We start from the raw sequence: 22,947 nt of genomic DNA, 5'->3' as shown, positions 1-22,947 counted from the left end.
AGCATTGTTTCTCGGCATTGGTATCTGAGCCATCCCGGACGCGAGGAACCCTAGATTTTGCTGGGCGGGAAGGAATATTCTGCTATCATTAGGGTTAGAAATTCGCGTTTATTAGTGGTGAGTCCCCACCAATTTGGCAGAGCCCCTTTTTGCGTGTCCAAAACAGAGCGCTATCATAATTAGCTAGAGAAGAGAGTGAGCGAGCGATAGAGATAGCGAGAGAGAGGGCGGGAGGGAGAGATAATGCCGTCAGGCCCTAAGAAGCGGCAAGCAGCGCGGCGGCGAAAGCAGCGCGAGCAGCGCGCTGAGGAAGAGCGGCAGCACCACAATGGCAATGGATCAGGTAAGCGAAAGGGCTCACGCACAGCGCGAGCTCACTGTTGTGTGAAGCGATGGCTGCTGATTGAGTGATTCTTCTTTCTCGCAGAGACGGGTAGCGAGTCCCTCCTGGACGATGACGATCTGAGCAGCAGCGCGGCCACGACGCCGACGCCGAGATCCCAGCACCACCACCAGCATCACGAGCCCCCAAATCTGGATCTGGAGCACCATCTTCACCAACATGGGGACGATGAGGAGCGGCGCAAGCAGCAGGACCGCAAGCACAGCAACGTGGAGGAATGGGTGAGGCAGTCCGTCGAGTTTGATGTTGGCACCCCACCGCCGCAAACTCCCACCAAGTTCCACGCTCACGAAGAACCAGAGGACGACCACCATCATCTCGCAGACCAAGAACGCCATACGGAAAAAGTCGATGAGCTCGAGCCTCCTCCTGCCGCTGCTAAAGATCACAACACCGTCGCTGCTACTCCCACTGAAGATCACAACATTCCCACTGAAGACCGCGATACTCGCATTGAAGATCACGACCCTGCTGCTGCTGCTACTGCCGCTAGCTTTGAAGATCAAAAGTCCACTGCTGCTGTCGAAGATCACAAGCCCGTGGCGGCTACCATCGACACATCCAAGCCCATCACTGCTGCTGCTACTACCAGCGATGGCGACCAAAAGCTACAGGCCGGTCACGAGTCCACACCCCAAAAGGTAACTTTTTTTTGTCTCGCTCCCTCTTTCCCTGTTCTAACAGTGCCATTCGATTCTCTTCAGTTGCCTGAGAGAGCTTCCGGATGCTGCGGAGTGCTCGATTGGTTGCTCGGCAGAGGTTCTTGAAGTTCTGACTCAATTCACGAGAAGAGCTCTGTTTATACACGATTATGATGATGTTGATGATGAGAAGCCAGAAAAAAAGAAAGAAAACGTATCTTGTTTCTTTTCTTCGTTCGATTCACGGGCTTCTGGCTCGGCTACTTTTCGATTCCTTGCTGGAGGTACTGGATCAGATCATACCCCGCAGTCGACCATTTGTTATACGCATCTGCGCACGTCCGGATCATAAAGTTGGCGGCCTCTCGTTCGGTCATATCCGGATGAAAGCGCCTGCGTAAGTTGCCAATGGGATCTCCTCGGCTAAAGCACGGCAATCCGCTGTCGATCATCAGCAGCACTGTGTTAACAATGCCATCCATATGCTGCCTCGCTGCCAAGTATCCTTTCACGCACAAGCTGTCCAAGCACCGACAAAACCATAAGAACACGTCTTTTAATTGCCGGGGACGCGGACACCTCAACGGAAACTAGAAACACAAACCTGACAAACCGGTTCCAGGTCTCGCTTCTCATGACGCCGGATGGATCGATCAACTGGGTCATCTCGTGGCTCAGCTTGAACTGCGCGCTCTCGAATCGCAGGTTTCCCCCTGGCGATGTCTCGAGGATGAATCCGAAATCTATGTGCACCAGTCTGCCTTCACTGAAAAACGGACCCCATGTAAAACAGCTTAAACGAAAAAAACGGGTTTTAACTTACTTGTCGAATAGAAGGTTGCCGTTATGCCGGTCTTTGGGTTGTAGCAGAAGGCTGGCAACTGCGTATCCAGCGCTACTTACAATAAACTTGTCGCGAGCTGCTTCAAAGCGGACAGAACCCACTGGCCCATAGTCCTGCTGGAAAAGCTCATACAGTCCACCGTCGCTAATCTCTCCCATTTGATTACGGCTTCGAGTATTTGGTACCACCTGGAAAAAGTAAAAGAAACGTGAGATTTAAAAGTCTCATAAGTTTGTCACCTCAATTATTCCTCTGCCATAGCCAGTCGGTAGAACACCATAAGGAAAAACATAGAGGTCTAGTCCCACAGCTTGGAAGATATCCCTGAGCAGAGCAATGACTTGAAGAGCTAGGACATCTTGACGGCAATCATCTCCAACCTGCATCAACCGAGTCGGACTAAAAGGTCTTTAGAAAATCACAAAACCTTGAAAATGCAGGCTTGTTGTATGATATCTTTGGAATCTCCCTCCTTATCCACGACATTAAATGTGATCATGATCGGAACTTTGGCAGCTGATTGCAAAGGGATTCCACTGTCCAATTGTATGCTTCGGACAAGCTTGTTCGGAGCGGTTGGCAAGTACAAATCGTCTCCCGTCACTTCAATCTTTTCTAATTGCCTGAAATGATAGTGAGCTACAGCGACTAAAACATGATGGAAACTTACTGTCGGATTGCACCTCGACGTTCTTCCTTCGGTAAGGGATACAGGAACCCCGAGATCGAGGTCACTTGGTCAAAAAATCTAAATTCCCGGATGAAAATGTCGTACGTCTCAGCTGTAAAACTGTCGATGATTCGTTGTTTAACTCGTGGTACTATTTCGGACAGTGGTACACCCTGCGAGTATTCCACATTAGAACTTTACATTCTTCATAAATACTCCAACCTTGGGTCCCAATGAATCTTTGGCATCCTTGTTTAATTCTTCAGTTGGAACCTCCTCACCCTACCATTTACAAGAATAAGGATAAATTACTAAGCAGTATGGAAGCCTACCTGAAGCTCCCATATCAGAATATGTGCAAAAAGGTTGCTTCGCTTAGCAGCAACCATAAGATACCCTTCGACAAGTCCCTAAAAGGTATGCCGCATATATACGTTTTATGCTCACAGAAACTATTCCTTACCCCATCATCGTAGCGAAGCGCTTGAACAAGTTGTGGCATGAAAAAGGTAACTCGTTCAGGTGGATAGGACTCCATTACACGAAGCACGTAGGCCATTACTCTGTGATGGCCCTTGTAAGGAGGAGTCAAGAACTCCAAGGCGCGAGTTATCGAGCACAGAGCCCAGTGAGGAAGTTGTTGCAAAGAAGGTGAATTTTCATCTACAGCCTTGGGAGTCACAAAGTATGGTAGAGCTTCCGGAATTTCCCGTAGTTCAGTAAGGTGTTCCTGAACAGAAACCGTCACAAAGATTTAAGAATTTTATATTTTCGATAACGAACCTGCACCATGACAGCCACTTCCGATCTCAAATTGTTGAAAGCTGGAAACCTCGCGACCAACGATAAAGCAATGCGAGGATCTATCAGCCACGCAGTTTTTGCGAACTCTAGTAACCTATCTGCATGGACGCGGAGCCTGGGGACAAAATCCCTGCAGCCATACAAGTTTGAATATGAATTAACAGAGTGTGTAGAGCTTACTTTAAAGGGAACGCCCACGTCTCAAGCCTATCAGCTTCGTGTTGAGATAACATCAACAGCAGCTGCTTTACTCTCTCCTTCCCCGTCTGACCATGTTTCCCGTCAAGCTATTAGAACGCAGTATTACACATGAATGAAAAATGGCAATCTAGATAAAGATACCTGTACATTCCTAAAATTTGATATATAACCATTTTCCTGTGTCCCAGATTTTAAATTTTCTGATGGCTCATGCTGATACGACGTTAGATAATACACAAATGTTGACACGGCCTGTGCTTCACTTTGAGCATCACCCTCGGTTTTCCAGTCATACCAGCCTGGTTCAGCGGCAAACCAGCTCAAAGCAGATCTACAAAACTAAGAAGTTAGTTCGTGTACACGAGAATTTGAACTTACCTGTAGATGCGGTCTTCCAGGAGAAATATTCCTGCAGTTTCGATAGACTGCAAGTTTTGTAGCTGCCACGCGCAAAATTTGAATCCTAGCAGCATAAGTGTAAAAAAAGTCCCAGTTGCCGCAGGATGGGACGTAAAACGAGGTTTCTTCACAGACCCCTGAAGTAATCTCCCAATTAAAAGCAGCTCCTTTCTGCTATTATGCTTGACAACCTACTAACAATTATTGCATGAGCAGAAATACCAAAGTTGAAACGCGTTTTTCACCTCAAAACGGTCCAGAAGAAATCCTAGCCACAGGCGATGAGCTAATATCCCTTCAATCGAATCCTTCACTGTTACGGGCTCACCCGGTGTGAGGTGAGGTCGTAGTTTGGCTGCAGGACCACAATTTTCTGCACCAAATAAACCATGACTAGTGTCTACAGTCCACAGCCAAGCGTCAACTAACTCCGAAAGTAATGAACATCTTAACTGTGGCGCTGCAGAAAGGAGCCAGGACCATACAAAAATGCCAGTTTCCATAGCAGCGGGAGTGAAAATGTATGCGGGACACCAGCATAACAGACGCAAAAGTTGCACGAAGCTCTCAGATGTCGTCATTCTGCATAAGGCCTTGCAGGAAAGAAGAAAGTCAGTAACAATTGGTACAATGAAACAAGTGCATTACCATGTCTGAGAGCAGAAGGGCCGTGGCACGGAGGCAAGCTTCGTGATATTCTGCAGCATCGACACTTTCACCGCGTTCAGCCGCAGTAACGAACTGCTGTAGACACAACAGAAACCTGGAGAAGAGCAAAGCTGAAAGGGACGCGTCTTCCTCTTCCGGAGAAGATTTCCCATCCACTTTGCTGCTTAGCCAGACCGCTGTCAAGGCCTTGGTATCTTGCAGTTGGTTGATGTTGATCCCAGCATATAGCTTCTTCATGCCCACAATTTCGCCCACGTAATTTGACTTCACGTTCGCGCTAATCACACCGGTGGAAAGGACCTCCACAGTTGTTGAATTTGCGCCTGCGGCCGCTGCTGCCGCAGCCGTAACAGCAGGGATAATTGCAGCTTGTCCACTCATATCCATTTTTGTCACGTCGAGATGTAGATCAGAAAATAATATGATAAGTTCACTCGTATGTGCAGTTTTCTTCAGTTTCCGAAATTGTTCCTTGCAAAAATAAAGGAAATTTTCAGTAACGTTTAACATCAGGATTACCATACCTCTAACAGCCCCTGCGTCGTGGCAGGAGCGAGGAGCAGCGAGTAAGTTATCCATTCTCGAACTCTCTGTTGCACAAGCATTCGACAAGCGACCATGGCACCTGGATCAGATGCTAGAGCAGAAGATGATATACCGCCAAGCAAATTTAGTAGCAGATCCACACAACGAGGATTCCAAAGAACCTGAAAAATACTAGTCGTTTTAGCTTGAACTAATAAGACAGTATACTCACTTGTGGAAATCGATTTCTTAGTTGGCTCAACAAGCTATCTGCCATTTCTCTAATGTTCTCGTTGCGATGAGTCAGCTGTTGAATTAAAAATGTCGCATGAGCCATTAGCACTGAATCTTTCTCGTCTTCGCTGGCGGTAGCTTTGTCACACTGGAACACTCGAATGTCAGCAGAAAACAATAGCGACCAGCGTACTTACCAGCCATGTGATAGCTGCATCAAAAGCTCGGTGAACCATTGCAGAAAGACACTGATAAACATCAGGAGTTAATTGAGGTGTCTCAAGGTACATGAAGGTGCATATTAACGAGCTCCGAGTCTCCGGATTTTGAGTTCTCAATATGCCACCATTACAACTAAATCGCAAGACTTCAAGAAAGGAGACAGCGAGCAAATATGTAGCCTTGACGCCTGCTCAGAAACCCGTTAGCAAAATTACAGAAGGCGTAACAAATACCTGAAATCGTGCTCAATGAAGAGATCTCCACACGACCGCCCAGCGAGGCCGCTAGAGCCGCTCTTTGTGCTGTAACGGCTTTTTCGTTGCCACTACCTCGCCGGCTACCGGGATTATGAAGTGCATTCAGCTCCAGCTCATCTTCCATCCATTTTACTGAGCTGACCAGCTGCACAAACAAAGAAAAGATCACAAATTTGCAGCATAACGAAACTCTTCCTACCAGCGGTGGTGTAGCTTCGGTTAAGCGTTGTACAGCTGCTGACCACTGCGCATTCCAAAGATAAGGTCCTGCCACTGCTTGTAACGCCATCGCACTCATGCTGCCCATACTACTTGTGCTTATGGCGTACGATTTTAAGGACGATTGTTCTCTTTGAATTGGAGGTGCTAAGCCAAATAGCACGATATAAAACCACAAGTTGCGGAACAGCTTCAGAAGAGAAGGCTCAACTGCTCGAGAAGGTTGAAAATCGGAGCATATTTCTGCTACAGCGGGAAGCAGAGGTCCAAGCAAATCAGCACCGCTTCTGCAAAAGAAATTTTTTAAACCATTAACACCCACAAATATGCGCAGGACTAAGTACCTACCTTCCGCTCTTAGCTTCAGCAACAAGCCCCACTTCCGAGCACAATATGAGCAGGCGTTGCCGGTAGTCATTTCGCAAAACGTGATCCTTCAGACCGCCTGCAATTACGTAAAACGCAAGAGGGAGTGTCTGCGGAGCACTTATTAAGACAGAAAAATTACACTTCACCTACAAGATAGTTTTTTATTACCTCAACACGTTCAGTTGTAGCTTCAGGAGCTAACGTCCTGCTATGTGTAGATCCCACAGTTGAAAGCTTGTCCTTATAACTCTTCGTAAGTAAGGCTATGGCTTCTCTGTACGACTTCTCAAAGCCCAAGCCAGCCATACGAGCCACTGCGTCTAGCAGCTGCATGATCGATTAGTATCTTCACAAAGACAGATTAAAACATTACCCGAAGACGTAACAAGGATGGCGCTGAAGCCTCTCCCTCTTCTAAACACTCTATGAACATCGGCATCAACATATCCACCGCCTCTGATTTATTGAGCATCGCTGCAATTTCAGCAAGAAGAGGAATCACGTTCAGCTGCATAACAGCTACTGTAGGCTTTTCTTTGTCTTCCTGATCATGTTACCAGTTAGAGAAACGAGAATTCTTTCTTCTTAACGATTAACCTGTTCAGAATGTTGTCGAACATGTGCAGCCAACGACAAAAGAAAAGACTCGACTGCAGACCTGTCCTCGTTCCATCCCGCTTGAATGATAGAACAGGTTGACCTGACAACGCTCTTGAACAGAGCTCCTTGATTTGTTCCCCATGTATCAGCCTGTGATACAAAATGTGAGCGAGAAGAAACAACAAGAGCAATGTACTTACGTAAGCGCAAGTGCACAAGATCAAAAGCCTCAAACGATGTAAAATTGTTCGGTTCCCATGAGCACTAACAATCTCGGCGACGCTGGATAAAAGGCTCTCGAACAGCACCTCACAAGCCTGGATCCTCCGCCAGGGAGACGTAACGCACGAATCGGCCACATCCATAAGCAATGTGACGGTCTCCCACACAAGCCCGTCCGAGGAATTCCGAGAACTTAACAGCGACTTGGTTTGCAAGATTGCTGCCACTTGAGCCACCTCCATCTTCAAGCATATTGTCTGTTTCAAAGGAACTTCGCCACCATTTAACTCTCGCTTTCGGATCTGGAGCGAAGAAAAGGAAAACATCAGTTCTAGTATCAAGCATCCACGAGGAAAGTGTCGCGATCGCTACCTTGAGCAGTGGAATCAATGTCTTGAGCTGCCTAACTGATGCTGACCGGAGCTTTAAAACCTGAGCGTCCTTGGACTTCCCCATGATGTTTATAAATAACCTTAGCCCGATCTTATACCTCTCCAAATCGTCAATGGACTCGTTCCCCCGAGGAGAGGAACTATCTTCGTCACTGGAAATGATCCACTTTCGCAACAGGCAATCACCAATCTGATCCACGGCAGCTTCGTCCACTCGGAAGCAATTCATCGACACTGCGCAGAGGAAGGCCCTGCACGGAGAGGTCGCCCCCTGCGAAGGATCGAAGCCTTCCAGCACGATCGCTAAAGATTTGCTGAGGGTGGAGCAAGCAACCGGCCACTTCTCCACAATGCTCACCAGATATCTCGCCAACTCCGCGAAGAAATCAGCCTCGGAGCTCCCAATCGCCTGCATTGCCATGGCCGGGAGCTGATCGATGAATCCCGCGACGTAGAGCAGTAGATCCCGCTGCTTATCGCTGCCAGTGACGCTGGTTCTGGCGGCCAGATATCGCGAAGCAGCGACAATGCCATGGAGGCCACGCTTCTGATCGATCAGCAAATCCAGGCGATCCTCCATGCCCGCCTTCTGCCGAGCGAGGACATCGCTCAGCCGGCGCACGGCCTCCAGCCCTACTCCCATTGCTCAAGGCCAAAATCCCACTACCCTAAAAAAGGGCTTCCAAAAGCCCTAGTCCTTCCTCTTAGTCGCTTCGGTTCCAATGGCGAATCCAGCGCCCATCGTCGCGGCGCCAGCTCCCGCGCAGCGGAATGCACAGCAGCAGCAGCCGCAGCAGCAAGGCGTTGGCCAGATCCTGATGGGGATGATCCGAATGGCCTTGTTCTGGTACCTGGCATCTCAGATGTTTGGATTCAAGAAGCAACCAGCTGATCCTGCGACGTCGTCGATCAATCTCTTCTCCAAGGGCGAGAAACTGGTAAGATTTTCACTGAATTCCAATCGAACTTCACTGTCTGTCGACTGATCCTTTGTTTTTTTAAGGATATGTGGTTCTATCTATCAGAGGATCATAAGTTCGCAGATTTTGGCAACGAACAAGCGCTCGTGTGGCACGAAACCAACGTACCATATGCTGCGTGGACGCCCGATAGCTCTCGCCACCATGTCCTTACTTATTCTCCCTCCGAGGTACTTACCGAGCCATGATCTCCGCTGCTAAGTTTTTTTTTTTTTTTGTTTTCTAGGCTGTGATGAAGCATAATGGCACCGTTTATGGGCATGTATTCTTTACACGATCCGGCTTCTCACCGAACCCCAGTGACCCAGACTACGACCATTTCTCATCGTTTAGCAGAACAGTTTGTAAGTTTAGTGATGCTAGATACCATTCTTTCCTTCTAACCTTCTATTTCATAGCTTTGATCAGCTATCTTCCAAAACCAAAGACAGACAAAAGGAAAAGTCTGTTGGAGGCCAAAGATGAAGCGCCGGAGGTTTGTGCATTGGGCTTCTCTTTGAGTTCCGAGCTCATGAAACGTTATGTTTCAATCTTAGGTGCTCCCAGAAGTCGTAGAAGACGAAGGAATCACCGAGTGGGTCTCTTTCTGGAAACCGAATGTGACTATGAATCTGGTGGACGACTTTACAAAGTATGTAAAGCTAGTGATTCTTTCATTTCAATACGTCTGGCTGATGGTTGGGTCGATTGCAGGTACTCTAGGAATGCTCTTCCACCTACCGTAGCAGAGTGTATCCTTCCTTGGCCTGTTATTGCGCATCCTTGGTTATCCTTGACATTTTTGCAGACTTAAACTTTGAAGAGACATCAGGAAACTATTATCCTACCGTTTTCTTCAACGAGTTTTGGCTACTGCGCGACAAGCTGATACGCATCAATGAGACGACGACAGAATTGACACTGAATCTGGATCTTTCTCCGATCAGTCTCACTCGGTGGCAGCTTTACTTACAGATTGACCAGTCCTTTCAGATACATCGCTCATATGGAAGCATGCTCGAAGGTGAAGCCGACGAACTCAAGGTACTATGGTCTACTTTACACTAAATTCCAGTGTTTGACTTTGAAACCGTGCAGAGAGTTTTCCTAGAGGGCAACCCCATTTTGTTGGCAATCACGATGACTGTCTCGCTTCTTCACACTGTTTTCGATTTCCTCGCTTTCAAGAATGGTAAGTTTATTGTCTTTGCGGCACTGTTTCTTAACTCATGACTACGTTGTAGATATCCAGTTTTGGAACAAAAACAAGTCGATGGAGGGCTTGTCAGCTCGATCAGTTGTTGTCAACTTTTTCTGTCAGCTTGTCGTTTTCCTCTACTTGTTGGACAACGAGACATCGTGGATGATCATTCTCAGCTCAGGCGTTGGCTGCTGCATTGAATTCTGGAAGATTGGTAAAGCGATGCATATCGAGGTATGAATTCTTTCTCCTGTTTGCTCGTGAGTAATCCAGTGAATATGCAAAACCCAGGTGGACCGGAGTGGACGGTTCCCGCTCCTGCGATTCAGAGACCGAGACTCGTATGCCAAGAACAAGACGAAGGAATATGACGACCTGGCGATGCGCTACCTATCTTACGTCCTCTATCCGGTTGTGTTGGGCTTCGCGATATATTCCCTTATTTATGACCGTCACAAGAGCTGGTACTCATGGATCCTGTCATCGCTTACGAGCTGTGTCTACACTTTTGGTGAGTCCACTGTCACCGCTTTTCCTTGTCTGTAAGATCATGTGTGTGTGTTGTGTGAAAAGGTTTCATCATGATGTGCCCCCAGCTCTTCATCAACTACAAGCTCAAGTCCGTGGCGCACCTCCCCTGGCGCCAAATGACTTACAAGTTCCTCAACACAATTATCGATGATTTGTTCGCTTTCGTGATCAAGATGCCTATACTGCATCGGTTGTCAGTCTTCCGTGACGGTACGTTCTCTCACCACATACTTTTCTTCTTTTCTTTCCATTTTACCTCTTCCCGAGTCCCGGTCCGTCCCCCTCGTGTCACTCACAAAGTCAGGCAGAGGACTCACAATCTGCTGCTGCTTGCGCAGACATCATTTTCTTGATTTATCTGTATCAACGTTGGATATATCCCGTGGACCGCAAGCGAATCAACGAGTTTGGTTTCGGTGGAGAGGACGCGAGTGACGTGACCGCTACTACTACTACTACTCCTGATGCAGCAGAAGCAATCGATGGAGATGCTCCTGCGACTTCGATTCCAGAGCAGCAGCACCATAATGAGGACTTACGCCAGAGACATCATAACTCCAGGCAAGAGACGAGCAAATCCGGTGCCAATAGCAGCAGCAGCAGTAGTGACGATGACGACGACGACGCCTCAACGACTGAGGAGAACAAAACGAAGACAACGTGATCGTACGTGAAGCGAGCTAAGTTTTTTTAAGTTGTTACATATAGAAAACCAAACCAAACGCTTCTTTTTTTCTCTATCGTTCTCTCGTCCTCGCGTTCTCGTGTACCTAATTCGTTGTATCGATCCAGCCAGGCACGAAAGATAGGAGAGAGAGAGAGAGAGAGAGAGAGAGAGAGAGAGAGAGAGAGACAAAGAGACAGATAAGTTAACACCTCTCTCCTAGACATCGCTTTCTAGACAGCCAAGATCGCGAGCAGCAGTAGCAGTAGTAGCGGCAGCAAAGAGATTCTCGCGGTGGTGGCGATGGTGGCGGCCGAGTCGTCGGGCGGAATAATCTGCCTAATGAATCTACACGGTTGAATGCTGGGGTCAGTGGTGGTGACCACGGCCTGCCCCTGGAAATCGCAGCTCGTCGGCAGCTGGTTGGTCTTCTGGTAGTAGTTGTTGTACGCGTACGAGGCGTTCTCCTGCGCGGTGAGGAAGTTGCACGAGCCACCATACGAGAGGGCCGTGCAGTCGGCGTTCGCGCACGCAAACGAGATGCTGTTGGCGGACACCGCCACCCCGGGCCGAAGAACGCACCACCGCCGCGGCAAGTACTGCACCCCCTGCGCGTTCACCAGCCTCGCGTTGGCGACCCCCCGCCCGCTCATATCCAGGAAATACTTTGCCTGCCCATCGTACGTGAACACCCCCCAGTGCCGCTCGAAGTTGCCCGGCGCGATGCTCTTCTGGTCCTCGTCGATGAGGCCGAAGAGGTAGAAGTGGATGGGCGATCCGGGGCGCAGCGGCGTGCCGCGGTTGGAGAGGACGTGCTGGAGCAGCCCCTGGTTGAACCGCCGCGCGTTCTCGACGTTGGCGTTGGGGTCGCCGTCGGTCGGCCACCCGACCTCGCCAACGATGATGGCCATGTTGGCGTAGCCCGCGGCGTTGAGCGCGGCGACGAGGAGGTCATAGCTCGCATCGAAGACGTTCGTGTAGGTGTTGGAGCCGTCCACGATCGAGTTGGCGGCGCCCTCGAAGAAGGCGAAGTTGATCGGGAAGTTTGGGTCCCCGTGGAGGCTGATGAAGGGGTAGATGTTGATGACGAAGGGCGCGCCCGTCTGGCTCAGAAACTGGACGATGCTCACCACCAGGGCCTGGCTCTCGGGCCGGAAGATCCCGCCCGAGGGGAATGGGGGCCGCGAGTTGGCCAGCACGTCGGCGTTGAGTGGGACCGTGGCCTTGATCTGGGAGTCGAGCCCCGCTCGCGCCAGCGCGCCCTGGATGTTTTGAAGCGCCGGGAGCGTCACGCCCTCGAAGCTTCGATTGTAGGCGGTGAGGAAGGGCTCGTTGCCCACTGCCACGTATCTGCCATTGTCATCGATCCATATCGTCGTCAGCAATTAGAAAAAACTAGACCCAGCCAAGAACAAGAACAAGAACAGGAAGAACAGGAAAACTCTAGCGTCGATCCAGGCGACTCATCAATGCTCCAATGCTCTCCAAGACAAGCTATGTCGAACCACAGGCAAGATCATCCAGAAATATCGAGACCGAAGAACTTGCCAGGAATCGATCTGTCGAGAGAATATCGACGAATCCGCCAAGAATATCGATGCCCGCAAGAATCCCAAGGAATGGGAGAAATATCGATACAGTCCCAAATTACCGCGAGGAAATCGATGCTAGAGACCAAGAATATCGACCGGGGACCAAGAATCAAGAACAAGAACACCAAGAAAGAGGAGAGGTCCATCAAGATACCTGATGTTTGCTCGCCGTCGCCCCGATACGTAGCGCGACACGTTCTGCGACACCCACAGATCCGCGGCCTGGGAGCTCTGCGCCAGGCGCTGGAGCATCTCGTTGGGAATTCCCACCATGACCTCGAAGCTGGAATCCTTGGTGAGGGCGCGCAATGCGTTGGGATCCGCATCAAAGAGCTTGACGCGCGTGACATTGTTGCTCCGGAGCATCTGCACGACGGTATCGCCGGGGAGAGGATGCGAGAGCTGCGTGCCCCAGTTCACTCCAACCTGCTGCCCCTGCCCCAATGTGAATCCCAACGCCAGCAGCGCCACCGCCAGCGGCAGCCACCACGGCCATCGCTGCCGCGCCAGCAGCAATTCGGCCACCATCGCTCATGAGCGATCGCGCGGCATTCCAGAGAATCTTGAGATTGGAGAGAGAGAGAGAGGAGCAGCAAAGAACCAAAAGAGAAGGCGAGGAAGAACAGCGACAGAGAGGCTATCTATCCATCGAGCGAGTAATAAAAATAATGCTTCTAGGGCAGCCCTGCCAACGTGGCGCTAACGACACTACCAGTCCATGACATGACGGCATCCACTGGAGATTTTTACACTCGCCAGTTACCACCGCGCGGTCTTGCCAGTCAACCATTTTGACTAGAATGTTGACTCACCAGGCTTTATAGAAGCAGCTTTTATTCTATTCGATCCATCATTCCAATTTCATGCATTCTTACGTAAAGCCAAAAGAGATTTGTTTCACTCGTTCGAACCTTTAAGAAAATCCTCTGGAAAGACAGTGTTCTGTCAACAGAGCCTACTGTGGCGGATCATTGCTAGAGCCTGGAATCATAAGCCACGGATGAATTTGCCTCGGCTGGAGCTGGAACTGCGGAGATTGTTGCTGAGCGGCTTGCTGTGGCGCAGCTTGCTGAGATTGCTGGGCAGGAGCACGTTGAGAGTGAAGAGTATGTTGAGCATAAAGTATCTGAGCTTGCTGCTGCTGAGCTTGAGCTTGTCGTCGAGAGAAGCTACCCTGATGATGTTGTGGATGAGTCTGCCATAGCTGAGCCTGTTGCTGCTGCTGCTGTTGAGCTTGAGCTTGAGCGCGAATGGCCTGACTTTCCTGAGTTTGCTGCAGTAAAGACTGAACTTGCACTGGGTGAGCTTGCCGTAGCTGAGCATGCTGTTGAATCTGTTGTTGCATCTGGACTTGAGCCTGTGGAGATTGCTGCGCAGCTTGAGCTTGAAGAGCGTGCTGGGCTTGCACGGCAGCCAGTTGTTGCATCAGCCTTTCCGTATCCTGCACCGCAACATGTTGTCACTCAATCCAGCACAGAAGAGTTCTAAGTACAATACCGAGCGGTGGAGCCTGAGTCGAGTTGTTGGTGTGTTGCGCTGATGTTGTCGCAACTCGGAACCGTTTGGCGTTGATGGCAGAAGATTCGCAGGAAGCGATCGACTAGGTGCCAAACCGATTGATGACACGTTATTTGCGGACCAAGTTCTTGATAAGCTGGCAATGTCCGGCTTCCTGTCCTCCGTTAGAGCCGGCGAGCTTGAAAATATTGAGGAACTTCGGAGCACAGGAGTGGTAGTAGACTCCGGCGGACGAGAAGGAGAAAGTGATGGCGCATCCTCATTGTCGATCTCGCTAAGGTCGACGATCACTGGAACGGTTTTCTTCGTTCGGGAGCTTATAGGATGTGACTCCAGCATTTGCCACGAGCCATTGTTGGTGAGCATCACGTCTTTGATGTTCCCGTCGACCTCACGCAATATCTTGCAAGCAACCAAATCAGTTCAAAGACAGAAAACGAACAGCGAACTACCTTTGCCATTTTCATGTCGATACGAAGGTCTTGCAAAGTCACAACCACGTTGCAGTATGGGCATCGCCACGACGGTCGTTTTGTGTTCATTTCTGTGTAGTTCTTGAAATCGAAGCACTATACAGCCACCAACTGCCTTGAAAAAGCTCAATAAATCATAACTTCCTTACCTGCAAGTGTTTGCATGCCAGACCCTTCACAGGAGTTGCAATTCGTTGCCGGCTATCCATGAAAACGTTCTCAGTAAAATTTTGCGAAATGCCTACAAAAATCTACCTGATGGGACAACATAGTGAGACTTTAGACGCCCCTTCCATCAGATCGTCATCTGCAATATTGCCAAGCCAATTCAGCTGTCCTGTCTATCAGAAACAAAAGTCACTTGCCTGCCTGCGAGCCAAAGAGCCAGGTTTCCGGAAGGTCCAGCAAAGTTGGAACCAAGATTGCATTCTTCGTATGAGCCACCAGAATTACATATGAAGCTGGAATAACAATGGAATAAGCAAGCTTGAGCAGCCCCATTTACAAACCTGCAAATTCTCCCACAACTTGCAATACATTATTTCCTAACCTGCAATATCTTGCGCACTCTGCCGGGGGTTGGGGTCCACTATCCTGTACGGGAACTTGAGACTCAGGTACAACATTGTCGTACATACCATTTGAAGTGGTGTTCTTCTATCGACAGGATATCCGTTTAGGATGAAGCTCACTAGAGCTGGCGGAGTCAAGCACGACGGTTGTTCGACGGCGTCCCTTCTGATAGTAAAAAGCTTCTAGAAATGATCGTTACAAACACCATAAACTTTTAAAACATACCACTGGCGCAAGAGTATGGATGTAAAATTCCGAAACCACGGTCCTGTAGCCGGCCTAAAACCTCACCAAAGTTTAGTCTCTGTCTGTATAACAAGAATCACTGACCTCTGCCTCGATGTATAGCAAAATGTTACCCAGTTTCAGCCACGGATACAAGCTAGAACATTCCAATACCGTCAGGAAACGCAACGATTTGGGCAATACGATAGTCATACCGCATAAGGACGTCACCGGTGAATTTCTCAATGCTCGAGAAATCCGTTGGCGTTTTCACGCATGCAGACCCAAGTCTATCATACAGGTCGAGAAGCTGCATAAACCGAAGCGGGTGAGACCCTGGCACCAAAAAGGAATGTACTTACTTCGTTGACAACACAGAGAAGATCTCCATATTCCACATTGTTAAACCATCCTTTTTGAACAGCACCCTGAAAAGTAACTTGGAAAGTTAGCATTCCCCGAAAAATAGATATTTAATTCGAGCACCTTGAAAGATAGCATCACCAACACGATCGCAGGACGAACGTCGGCATCGTCTTTCTGTGTACACACCTATGGGAAGAAAAAAAAGAAGAAGACATTTGCTCACATTGCATAGCAAACGAAACAAAATCGAACCTGCTTGAGCAGCTGGATCACATCGTGGACACAATGCGGGCTCTGATTCGCAGCGACTGCGCAATCCATAGCCCTGCAGCTCCAAAACCTCTCAATTTCGCAGCTCCAGAAAAATCTTTCTCACTTACTTGGAAAGAACGACGCACATCCGATAAAACTCACGACGATCCACTCGCGCGCCTCCCTTGAGCTTGCCTAGCATGAGTTCCACCATCTGGCGCAGCCACTCGCGCTCGGCCATAGCCGGCGGGAACCGGAAGGAAAACCTAGGACGAGCTCGTCGCGACAGCTCGGGGGGAAATATTAATTCCTTAGTCAATGGGACGTGCAGGGATCGAATCTTTGTACTGCCTATTGTCAAATTAACTTAAGTTCTCTAAGTTGGAACCAAGCCAACATCGTGGGTGCTAAACCCCAGCATTAACACCACCATAGCCAGAGGAAGTAGTAGCACCACGACTAACAGTCCACCCAGTAGCCATTCAATCCATCCTCGAGCGATCTTCCAAGTCCTCTTCTTCTTGCTCTTCGTCACAACCGGCTTGATCGCTTTCGTCGACGATTGTGGTGGTGATAGCGGTGTGTTCTCGGTTTGATCTTCTTCGTCCTGGAACAGTGGATCATCACACTCACCATGCTTCTGCGGCTGTTGAAGATGGAAGCGGTGGCGATCGGCGAATAAGTCCTGCTCGGCGATGGGATTGTCCCGGACACTCCAAGCCGCTTCGCTGGATTCTTCTTCTTCTTCGGCCTCCCCGTCGATTAACACTGAGTCGTCCAGCTTCTCGTCGGGATCACTGTCTGGACTGGATTCAAGTGCCTGTAGCGACCGCACCAGCCTCCTCGGCGTTGTATACTTTGTGAAGTCTTCAGCAGTAAGAATCGATGCGCTTCGCTGCAAAACAAGAATACCAAACGAGAAAAGATGTTATGAAACAGTGGAAACCAACATGAAGGCTTACCTCGGGTGTCGCTGCGACATTGTTGGAGAACTTCGCAACATCGTCTCCATTGGCAGTAGTAACAGTGCTAGCCGGGCTCTGATCAACGAGAGCATACCGCGCATTCGTGCTCCTTGCGGTCGCGGTAACGTCAACTTCTCCAAAAAAGTTCCCCACCACCACCTCCTCGGAGTCGTCAACCACGCAACTCTCGCTGCTAGCAGCACACTGATCGTCCAGCTGCAACCCCTCTTCCATCTGCCCGTTCTCCTTGGATTCCAAGCCGGGAGCTTCGAAAGTCGCAAAGGAATCCGAGGCGTCTTCACTGGTGGCAATGCTCGAAGACCCTGAGGAGCCCGTCCGCTGCGCTGGAGGAAGCAGCGGATACCGCCGGCGGCGCCGGCTCCTCGAGACCGGCGAGGACGACTCGGGTGACGCCGGGGGTGGCGAGAGGCTCACAAGTTGCGACTCCTGCGACGTCGACGGCGCCGCGGCGGAGCACAGCTCGTCCCGGTGCTGCTCCCACAAGAAACTCCGGGAAGATCTCGAGCTCGAGCGGCTCAAAGAATCCATCCCGGCCACCGCCAAGTGGATCGAGTTGCCATTCGCGTCGTCCGAAGAGAAAGAGACTTGCTGGGCCTTGAGCGCCTGGAGCGCCTTGACGGCCTCGCTGCGTACGTGAGGCATCCGGTCCCGCCTGATGTGCTCGATGATCTTCCCAATCGACTCCGACTCCTCGGCCAGGGATTTCTTGTCCAGGCCCAGCAGCAGCGCTCTCACGAGCTGGAGCGCCGAGGCTTTCTGCTGCCACGCCGGTGGATTGCCGCGGAGAATCTCGGTGGAAGCGCGCAGAAGCGCCACTCCACAATCCGGCGCCACGGCACCGACACGCACCAGCGATCGAGCGAGCTGGATGTGCCCCACTGTCTGCCCGGAACGATCCTTCAGCACCGCGCTCGCCCTGGCGCACAAATCCGCGACCAAATCCCGGGGCGCGTACTTCCACTTCTCGGATTCCACCGCAGCCTGGAGGCAAATCGCCGCGCCCGCGGCCAGCGGCTCGATCTTGGCCGAGAGAACGTCGATGAGAGGGTTGCAAACGTCGGGGAAGACCTTGTCGGCGTCGGCCATGGCGCTGAGCGGCGAGATTGCGTACCTGAGCAGCGCCGCCACGACCCGGGCGCAAGATTCGTGGAGATGGATGGAGCTGCCGCTGGAGGAGAGCGTGCGCGTGATGGTGATCATAATGCGGGGGATCTCGGGCGCGATGAGCCGGCCATGGACGCGCGCCACGTCCGTATAGAGCGAGATGGCGTGGGGGCGCGACTCGGAGAGATCGCGGGCGTCGCCGACCTGGGACAAGAACCGGGGAACGCTCGAGGCGTCGAGCTTCTCCACGCAGGCGCGCAGCGACGCCAGGGCGCTGCGCCGCTTCTCACCGCCCTTGTCCAGCTTCGCAAGCTCCTGCCTCACCATCGGGCTCTCGTAGCCGCTAGCGCTGCCACCGCCGCCACTGCCAACCCCGCCGCTGTGGCTCGCCATTCTTCGCCCTTTCTCCCCGTTTCTCTCAAACGGTCCTCTTTCTCAAAATGATTGATAGATTTTAGGGTTCTTCGTTTTTGAAATGCCCCATTTCCAGATAAACCCTTACACACTTGCCAGATCGTGTCAGCTCTTCAGCGAAGTTTGATGTGAATGGTGCGCGATCGCAATTTGTCTTCGATCGAAATGGAGCTGTGCAAAACGAATCGAGAGCCTTGCATTGTCATTCACGGGGAAGACATCGCAATCGAAGGCTTGCGCTTTTTCCCCCTTTATCATAGCTTCTCCGTGATGGCGTGATTGGAGCCGAATCGATGTGAATCTCTGCTCGAGAGCTCATTCCTCTGCAAATCACTCACTATCAATCAAGCAATCCTCCAGGGAACCTCCGCTTGACCAGATTTTCAAGCGTACCAGACATTTTAGGGTTCCAACAAAATAGGTAGAATGGGATAGGGCCAGAGATCGCGATGAGGGGCGGCAGATTCGAGCGAGGAGGCGGGGGCGACGGCAATGCCAGGAATGCGGAGGCTCTCCTCGAGTCGCGATCCGTGGCGGAGGTCCGGGAGGTGGAATCCGCGACGCGCAAGGAGATCCAGGACAAGCAGGAGGAGCTGCGGCAGCTGGTCGGGGCCAGCTACCGGGATCTCATCGATTCCGCCGATTCCATCCTCGTCATGGGGGACTGCTGCCACCGCGTCATGGAAAATCTCTCAGGTATGGCGCAGGGATTGGATCGCCTCAAGGAGAGCATCAAGATCTCTTCCTCCTCCTCCTCCTTGGCGGCGGTGGCAGTGGCCTCGATCTCCAGTAGTGGCAGCAGCCGCGAGGATCTCTACGGGGTTGGCAGTCGCGTGAAGTATCTGGTGGACACTCCAGAGAAGATCTGGGGCTGCCTCGACGAACACATGTATCTGGAAGGCGCCGAAAGATTCTTGCGAGCTCGCCAGGTCCATGGATTGCTCCTCAGCAGCGGCGGCGGCGGAGGTGGTGGCGATTCCAGCGCCGCCACGAATTTCTCGCTGCTGTGGCACCACCAGTGGCCAGTGATAGAGACATTCCAGGGACAGATCTCGGCCAGGAGCCGAGAGCGCTTGCAGGAACCCGGATTTGCAGCTAGCGACTACGCTGTGGCGCTGGCGGCCATTGCGATCGTGGAAGATCTCTCGTCGGCACAGGTTTTCTCCTTGTTCGTCGAGACGAGGAAGTCGTGGCTGAGAAGCTACTTGAGAACCAAGGTGGTGATCACGAGCTCTTCGTCTCTACAGGACAGAGTTTTGGTACTCAACAAAACGGTGGACATGATCCAGCTGACGCTCTGCCACATTGGCCAACTTTTCCTGGAAGTCTCGAATGGAACGTCGCCGCTGCTCTTCACCACCGTCCTCACTGCACCGCCGTCGTCCCAGCTCTTTGGAGGGATTTACAATCCGGAGAAGGAAGTTCGTGCCTGGAAGCTCCACAGGGAGAAGCTGGAGGCGCGCATGGTTCCGCTGTCCGGGGAGTTTGTGGCTCAAGGCAGCCTCTCCTTCCTTGGCGTGTGCGCGCAAGAGCTCTTGGACGACGCTCGGCCGGTGCTCGACGGTGTCTCCAACGGGAAAGATCTCGCGGAGATGGAGAGCTCGATCAGGCTCCATATAGAGCAGCAGGCTGCTCTTCGAGAGGGCGTGGAGTGGCTCAAGAGCGCCTTTGGCCAGACGATTAGCTCGCCCTGGGAGTTCTTGAGCGCACTGCTGTTGAACAGCTCCGTCAACTTGTGGGAGACGCTCTTTGAGAGCATGTTCTTGAGGAGGATAAAAGCCATTGTAGACTCGCGGATCGAGAAGATAACGATCATGGCTGTCGTGGAGAGGCTTCTCAGCTCGATCGACGCTTCCTCCTGCTTGCAACAGCCGAATACAGGTTTACTACGAAGTTTGGTAGAAGATATTGGACAGCCTCAAACGAAAGGGCCTACGAGCAGGGAATGGCTTGGAGAGATCAGCTTGTACTTCGGTCCGGATGTTTGTCGTTTGAAGGAAGAGGTGGACGACGGGCTGAATGCCATCCTGCTCGATCTTCTCATGTTTCTTGGCGAGCCACAAAGTCCGACGAGGATCCTGGAGCTCGCACCATATCTTCACGAGAAAGTTCTTTCGTGCATGTCGCGCATCTGTAGCGAGCTCGAGGTGGAGTTGAAGAAACTCACGCTCAACTTTAAAGATCTGGGAACGGCGAATGGGCTGGATAGCCTCGTAACTTTGGAACGAGCTCTGTTCCTGGGAAGGCTCTCGCTGGCCCTGGGAACGCACCTACACTACCTGCCAGTGATCTTCGGGTCTCCAGAGCAGTGGATAACACATCACAAGAGATCGTCCGAAATGTTCTCGAAGGAGAGTGATCTTCCGGAATTTCGTAGCAGCAGAAGAAGAGCCACAGATGGGATTTCTTCGAGATTACAGACTTTGCAGGGTTCTCTTCGCAGTCAGTGGGACATAGCACACAACCTCTGGGTGTCCTGGAGCACTGGCGTCCTGGTAAAGATTTTCCTCAAGGATCTTGGCATGGACGATGGTCTCTTTGCTACGAGTTTTCCAAAGGTACATTGGTTAAGTTTTGTTGGTGTCACGCTGATATGACTTTACTTCTGCTCCAAGGGATGGGAAGAAACAGTTCTTAAGCAAGAGACGGACAATGCCGAGGGCGAGATTAAGATCTCTTTGCCGGGCATGGCTTCGCCTTACGCGGTGTCCTTGCTGTTCTTGGCGAACCAAGAAATATACAGAGTTGGGGGTCACGTTTTGGACAAGTCAGTGATCCACTCGTTTTCAGCAACACTTCTTGAGAAGGTAGTCGCTTTACTTTTCCACGATTTTCATTTGTGACACTTGATGACGACCCCAGGTCCTTGCAGCTTACGAAGGTTACTTGTCCGGAAGCGTCCAGATATCCGAGAGAGGATCGCTTCAGCTTCTCTTTGACGTGCGCTTCTTGGCTGACGTGCTCGTAGGCATCCAAGATGCAGCTGTTAAATCTAAAAGCCAGAAAGCGGTGAAAACCCTCTTGTCAAAACTGTCCAGCAACTTGGATCCGATTGATTGGGCTACGTAAGTTCATTTATCTACTCAATCATGAATAGCTCATGGTTTGTTTTACTTTTCTACAGTTACGAACCTCAGCTATGGGAGAATGAGCGCCGCTGTTATCATCGCTGCGCTGTTCTCTTCGGCTTTCTCACGCAGCTAAACCGTCTCTACACTGACGCGGCATTAAGAAACCAGCCTGTAACCGATGGCAACACTATCGGCTTGTCGGCCTCGGTTCCACGATTTATAACTCTCCCTATCAGGTAATCAAGAAAACTTGGACATTTCTCTCCTCGTCGGCCGTTGATGTTTCTTCTTTTGTTTGCAGTATGCCTCTCACAGGAGGCAACGTTGGTGCGAGAACCATCAACGGTGGTGCGGGTGGCAACCAAGAGGGAGACATTTCGAACGCCTGGAAAGCTTACCAGCAGAAAGAGCAGGGTGGAAACTTCACGTTTGATGATTCCACGGGGTTATCTTCTCTCGTCAATGCTCCTCTACTCAAATCTTTCATGGGCCAGGTAAGAAGGAAGAACACTAGTCTGTATACGTGGTGATCTCTATGTATGTTTACTTAGGTGGGAAGCCGACTTGGAGAAGGGACTCTCAAGTTCGGGTCGATTATTGGTGATGGACAAGTAGGGAGGCTCCGTGACAAGTCTGCTGCGGCAATCTCCTCAACGTTTGGAGATATGCTGCCAACGCTTTCGTCTCTTGCATCTGGCGCAAGCAAGTTAGAAGGTTATGAAGCCTGGAGAGTCCCTTGAATGCCTCATGTGCATCAGCCAAAATTTAAGTGAATCGCAATCCAGCAATTTTAGAATAACAAATTCTTATCTACAAGGATTTCGTGAGCGGCAGGATTCGGACCTGCGCGGGCAAAGCCCATAGTCATGCTCTGGCACGCTCACCTTTACGGGTGAAATCACCGCTTCTTTTTCCCAAGAAGCGCAGATTGATGTCACCAGATATTTGATGACATCACACATATCAGCTTTAAACCAGAAATATACTCGCGTCACTGTATATATGTGAAGTAAATTAATATTATTATAGATATGAAATTTTAATTTTTTTCCTTTTATATAAATGAATATTTAAAAGTCACTCTTTAGATGGTTTTATTAATTTCATTATTTCCATTATTTATATTTACATGAACATTGTTTTTTAATTACATTAAATAAAATACTATAATATATTTATTTTTCGTATCTATGTTTTGTTATAATATCAATTCAACTAAAATATAATTTTATTGTACATAAATAAATTTTAAAAAATAAAACTACATTATTACAAAAATCTTTTATGATCATTGTGTATATTGTTGTATCATTTTTCAGCACTATAGTAATTGCGAACTTGTGTATT

General features: G+C 50.3%; 7 protein-coding genes across 8 annotated transcripts; 3 read left to right on the top strand and 4 right to left on the bottom strand.

The window, feature by feature from the left end:
* The first annotated feature begins 95 nt into the window (after positions 1–95).
* Positions 96–1,277, top strand: LOC9645704. The gene is made up of 3 exons (XM_002970084.2): positions 96–343; positions 428–1,044; positions 1,108–1,277. Exons 1-3 carry the CDS (start codon positions 244–246, stop codon positions 1,168–1,170), a joined length of 780 nt encoding a protein of 259 aa, XP_002970130.1. The 5' UTR covers positions 96–243; the 3' UTR covers positions 1,171–1,277.
* LOC9646304 (phosphatidylinositol 4-kinase alpha 1) lies at positions 1,162–8,341 on the bottom strand. Its single transcript, XM_024674889.1, has 26 exons — positions 7,652–8,341; positions 7,258–7,581; positions 7,055–7,207; positions 6,831–7,001; positions 6,626–6,784; positions 6,437–6,564; positions 6,069–6,375; positions 5,846–6,014; positions 5,588–5,799; positions 5,389–5,538; positions 5,156–5,338; positions 4,611–5,102; positions 4,208–4,555; positions 3,942–4,153; positions 3,705–3,894; positions 3,543–3,649; positions 3,342–3,492; positions 3,022–3,288; positions 2,891–2,968; positions 2,781–2,840; positions 2,559–2,731; positions 2,316–2,511; positions 2,128–2,268; positions 1,868–2,076; positions 1,649–1,810; positions 1,162–1,563 (listed from the first exon to the last, which is right to left on the bottom strand). The coding sequence occupies exons 1-26, from the start codon at positions 8,312–8,314 to the stop codon at positions 1,305–1,307; spliced, it is 5,664 nt and encodes a 1,887-aa protein (XP_024530657.1). The 5' UTR covers positions 8,315–8,341; the 3' UTR covers positions 1,162–1,304.
* Positions 8,332–11,100, top strand: LOC9645703 (cleft lip and palate transmembrane protein 1 homolog). The gene is made up of 12 exons (XM_002970083.2): positions 8,332–8,609; positions 8,675–8,821; positions 8,878–8,995; positions 9,050–9,126; positions 9,188–9,282; positions 9,345–9,382; positions 9,439–9,674; positions 9,729–9,822; positions 9,875–10,065; positions 10,123–10,342; positions 10,405–10,572; positions 10,701–11,100. The coding sequence occupies exons 1-12, from the start codon at positions 8,394–8,396 to the stop codon at positions 11,024–11,026; spliced, it is 1,926 nt and encodes a 641-aa protein (XP_002970129.2). The 5' UTR covers positions 8,332–8,393; the 3' UTR covers positions 11,027–11,100.
* Positions 11,034–13,300, bottom strand: LOC9645702 (glucan endo-1,3-beta-glucosidase 5). Its single transcript, XM_002969826.2, has 2 exons — positions 12,773–13,300; positions 11,034–12,376 (listed from the first exon to the last, which is right to left on the bottom strand). The coding sequence occupies exons 1-2, from the start codon at positions 13,144–13,146 to the stop codon at positions 11,260–11,262; spliced, it is 1,491 nt and encodes a 496-aa protein (XP_002969872.1). The 5' UTR covers positions 13,147–13,300; the 3' UTR covers positions 11,034–11,259.
* A 189-nt stretch (positions 13,301–13,489) lies between these two features.
* LOC9646303 (E4 SUMO-protein ligase PIAL2) lies at positions 13,490–16,324 on the bottom strand. 2 transcript variants are annotated; one of them, XM_024674770.1, is made up of 15 exons: positions 16,154–16,324; positions 16,026–16,098; positions 15,894–15,959; positions 15,770–15,835; positions 15,623–15,717; positions 15,513–15,564; positions 15,408–15,461; positions 15,248–15,364; positions 15,119–15,203; positions 14,975–15,070; positions 14,865–14,916; positions 14,759–14,810; positions 14,589–14,705; positions 14,116–14,538; positions 13,490–14,059 (listed from the first exon to the last, which is right to left on the bottom strand). In XM_024674770.1, the coding sequence occupies exons 1-15, from the start codon at positions 16,264–16,266 to the stop codon at positions 13,574–13,576; spliced, it is 1,947 nt and encodes a 648-aa protein (XP_024530538.1). In that variant the 5' UTR covers positions 16,267–16,324; the 3' UTR covers positions 13,490–13,573. The 2 variants fall into 2 exon arrangements, with proteins under 2 accessions (XP_024530538.1, XP_024530539.1); XM_024674771.1 differs by having other exon boundaries at positions 15,248–15,361.
* Positions 16,325–16,355: 31 nt separating this feature from the next.
* LOC112346255 lies at positions 16,356–18,550 on the bottom strand. Its single transcript, XM_024674769.1, has 2 exons — positions 16,988–18,550; positions 16,356–16,920 (listed from the first exon to the last, which is right to left on the bottom strand). The coding sequence occupies exons 1-2, from the start codon at positions 18,506–18,508 to the stop codon at positions 16,402–16,404; spliced, it is 2,040 nt and encodes a 679-aa protein (XP_024530537.1). The 5' UTR covers positions 18,509–18,550; the 3' UTR covers positions 16,356–16,401.
* A 41-nt stretch (positions 18,551–18,591) lies between these two features.
* Positions 18,592–22,427, top strand: LOC9645701 (conserved oligomeric Golgi complex subunit 1). Its single transcript, XM_024674768.1, has 6 exons — positions 18,592–21,087; positions 21,145–21,336; positions 21,392–21,594; positions 21,654–21,836; positions 21,902–22,094; positions 22,152–22,427. The coding sequence occupies exons 1-6, from the start codon at positions 18,979–18,981 to the stop codon at positions 22,338–22,340; spliced, it is 3,069 nt and encodes a 1,022-aa protein (XP_024530536.1). The 5' UTR covers positions 18,592–18,978; the 3' UTR covers positions 22,341–22,427.
* The last annotated feature ends 520 nt before the right edge of the window (positions 22,428–22,947 follow it).

Source organism: Selaginella moellendorffii, unplaced genomic scaffold (genome assembly GCF_000143415.4).
Source record: "Selaginella moellendorffii unplaced genomic scaffold, v1.0 SELMOscaffold_13, whole genome shotgun sequence".
Classification (NCBI taxonomy): Eukaryota; Viridiplantae; Streptophyta; class Lycopodiopsida; order Selaginellales; family Selaginellaceae; genus Selaginella; species Selaginella moellendorffii.
The sequence above is the reverse complement of the archived record's forward strand: the minus strand, read 5'-3'. Positions and strand labels throughout refer to the sequence as shown.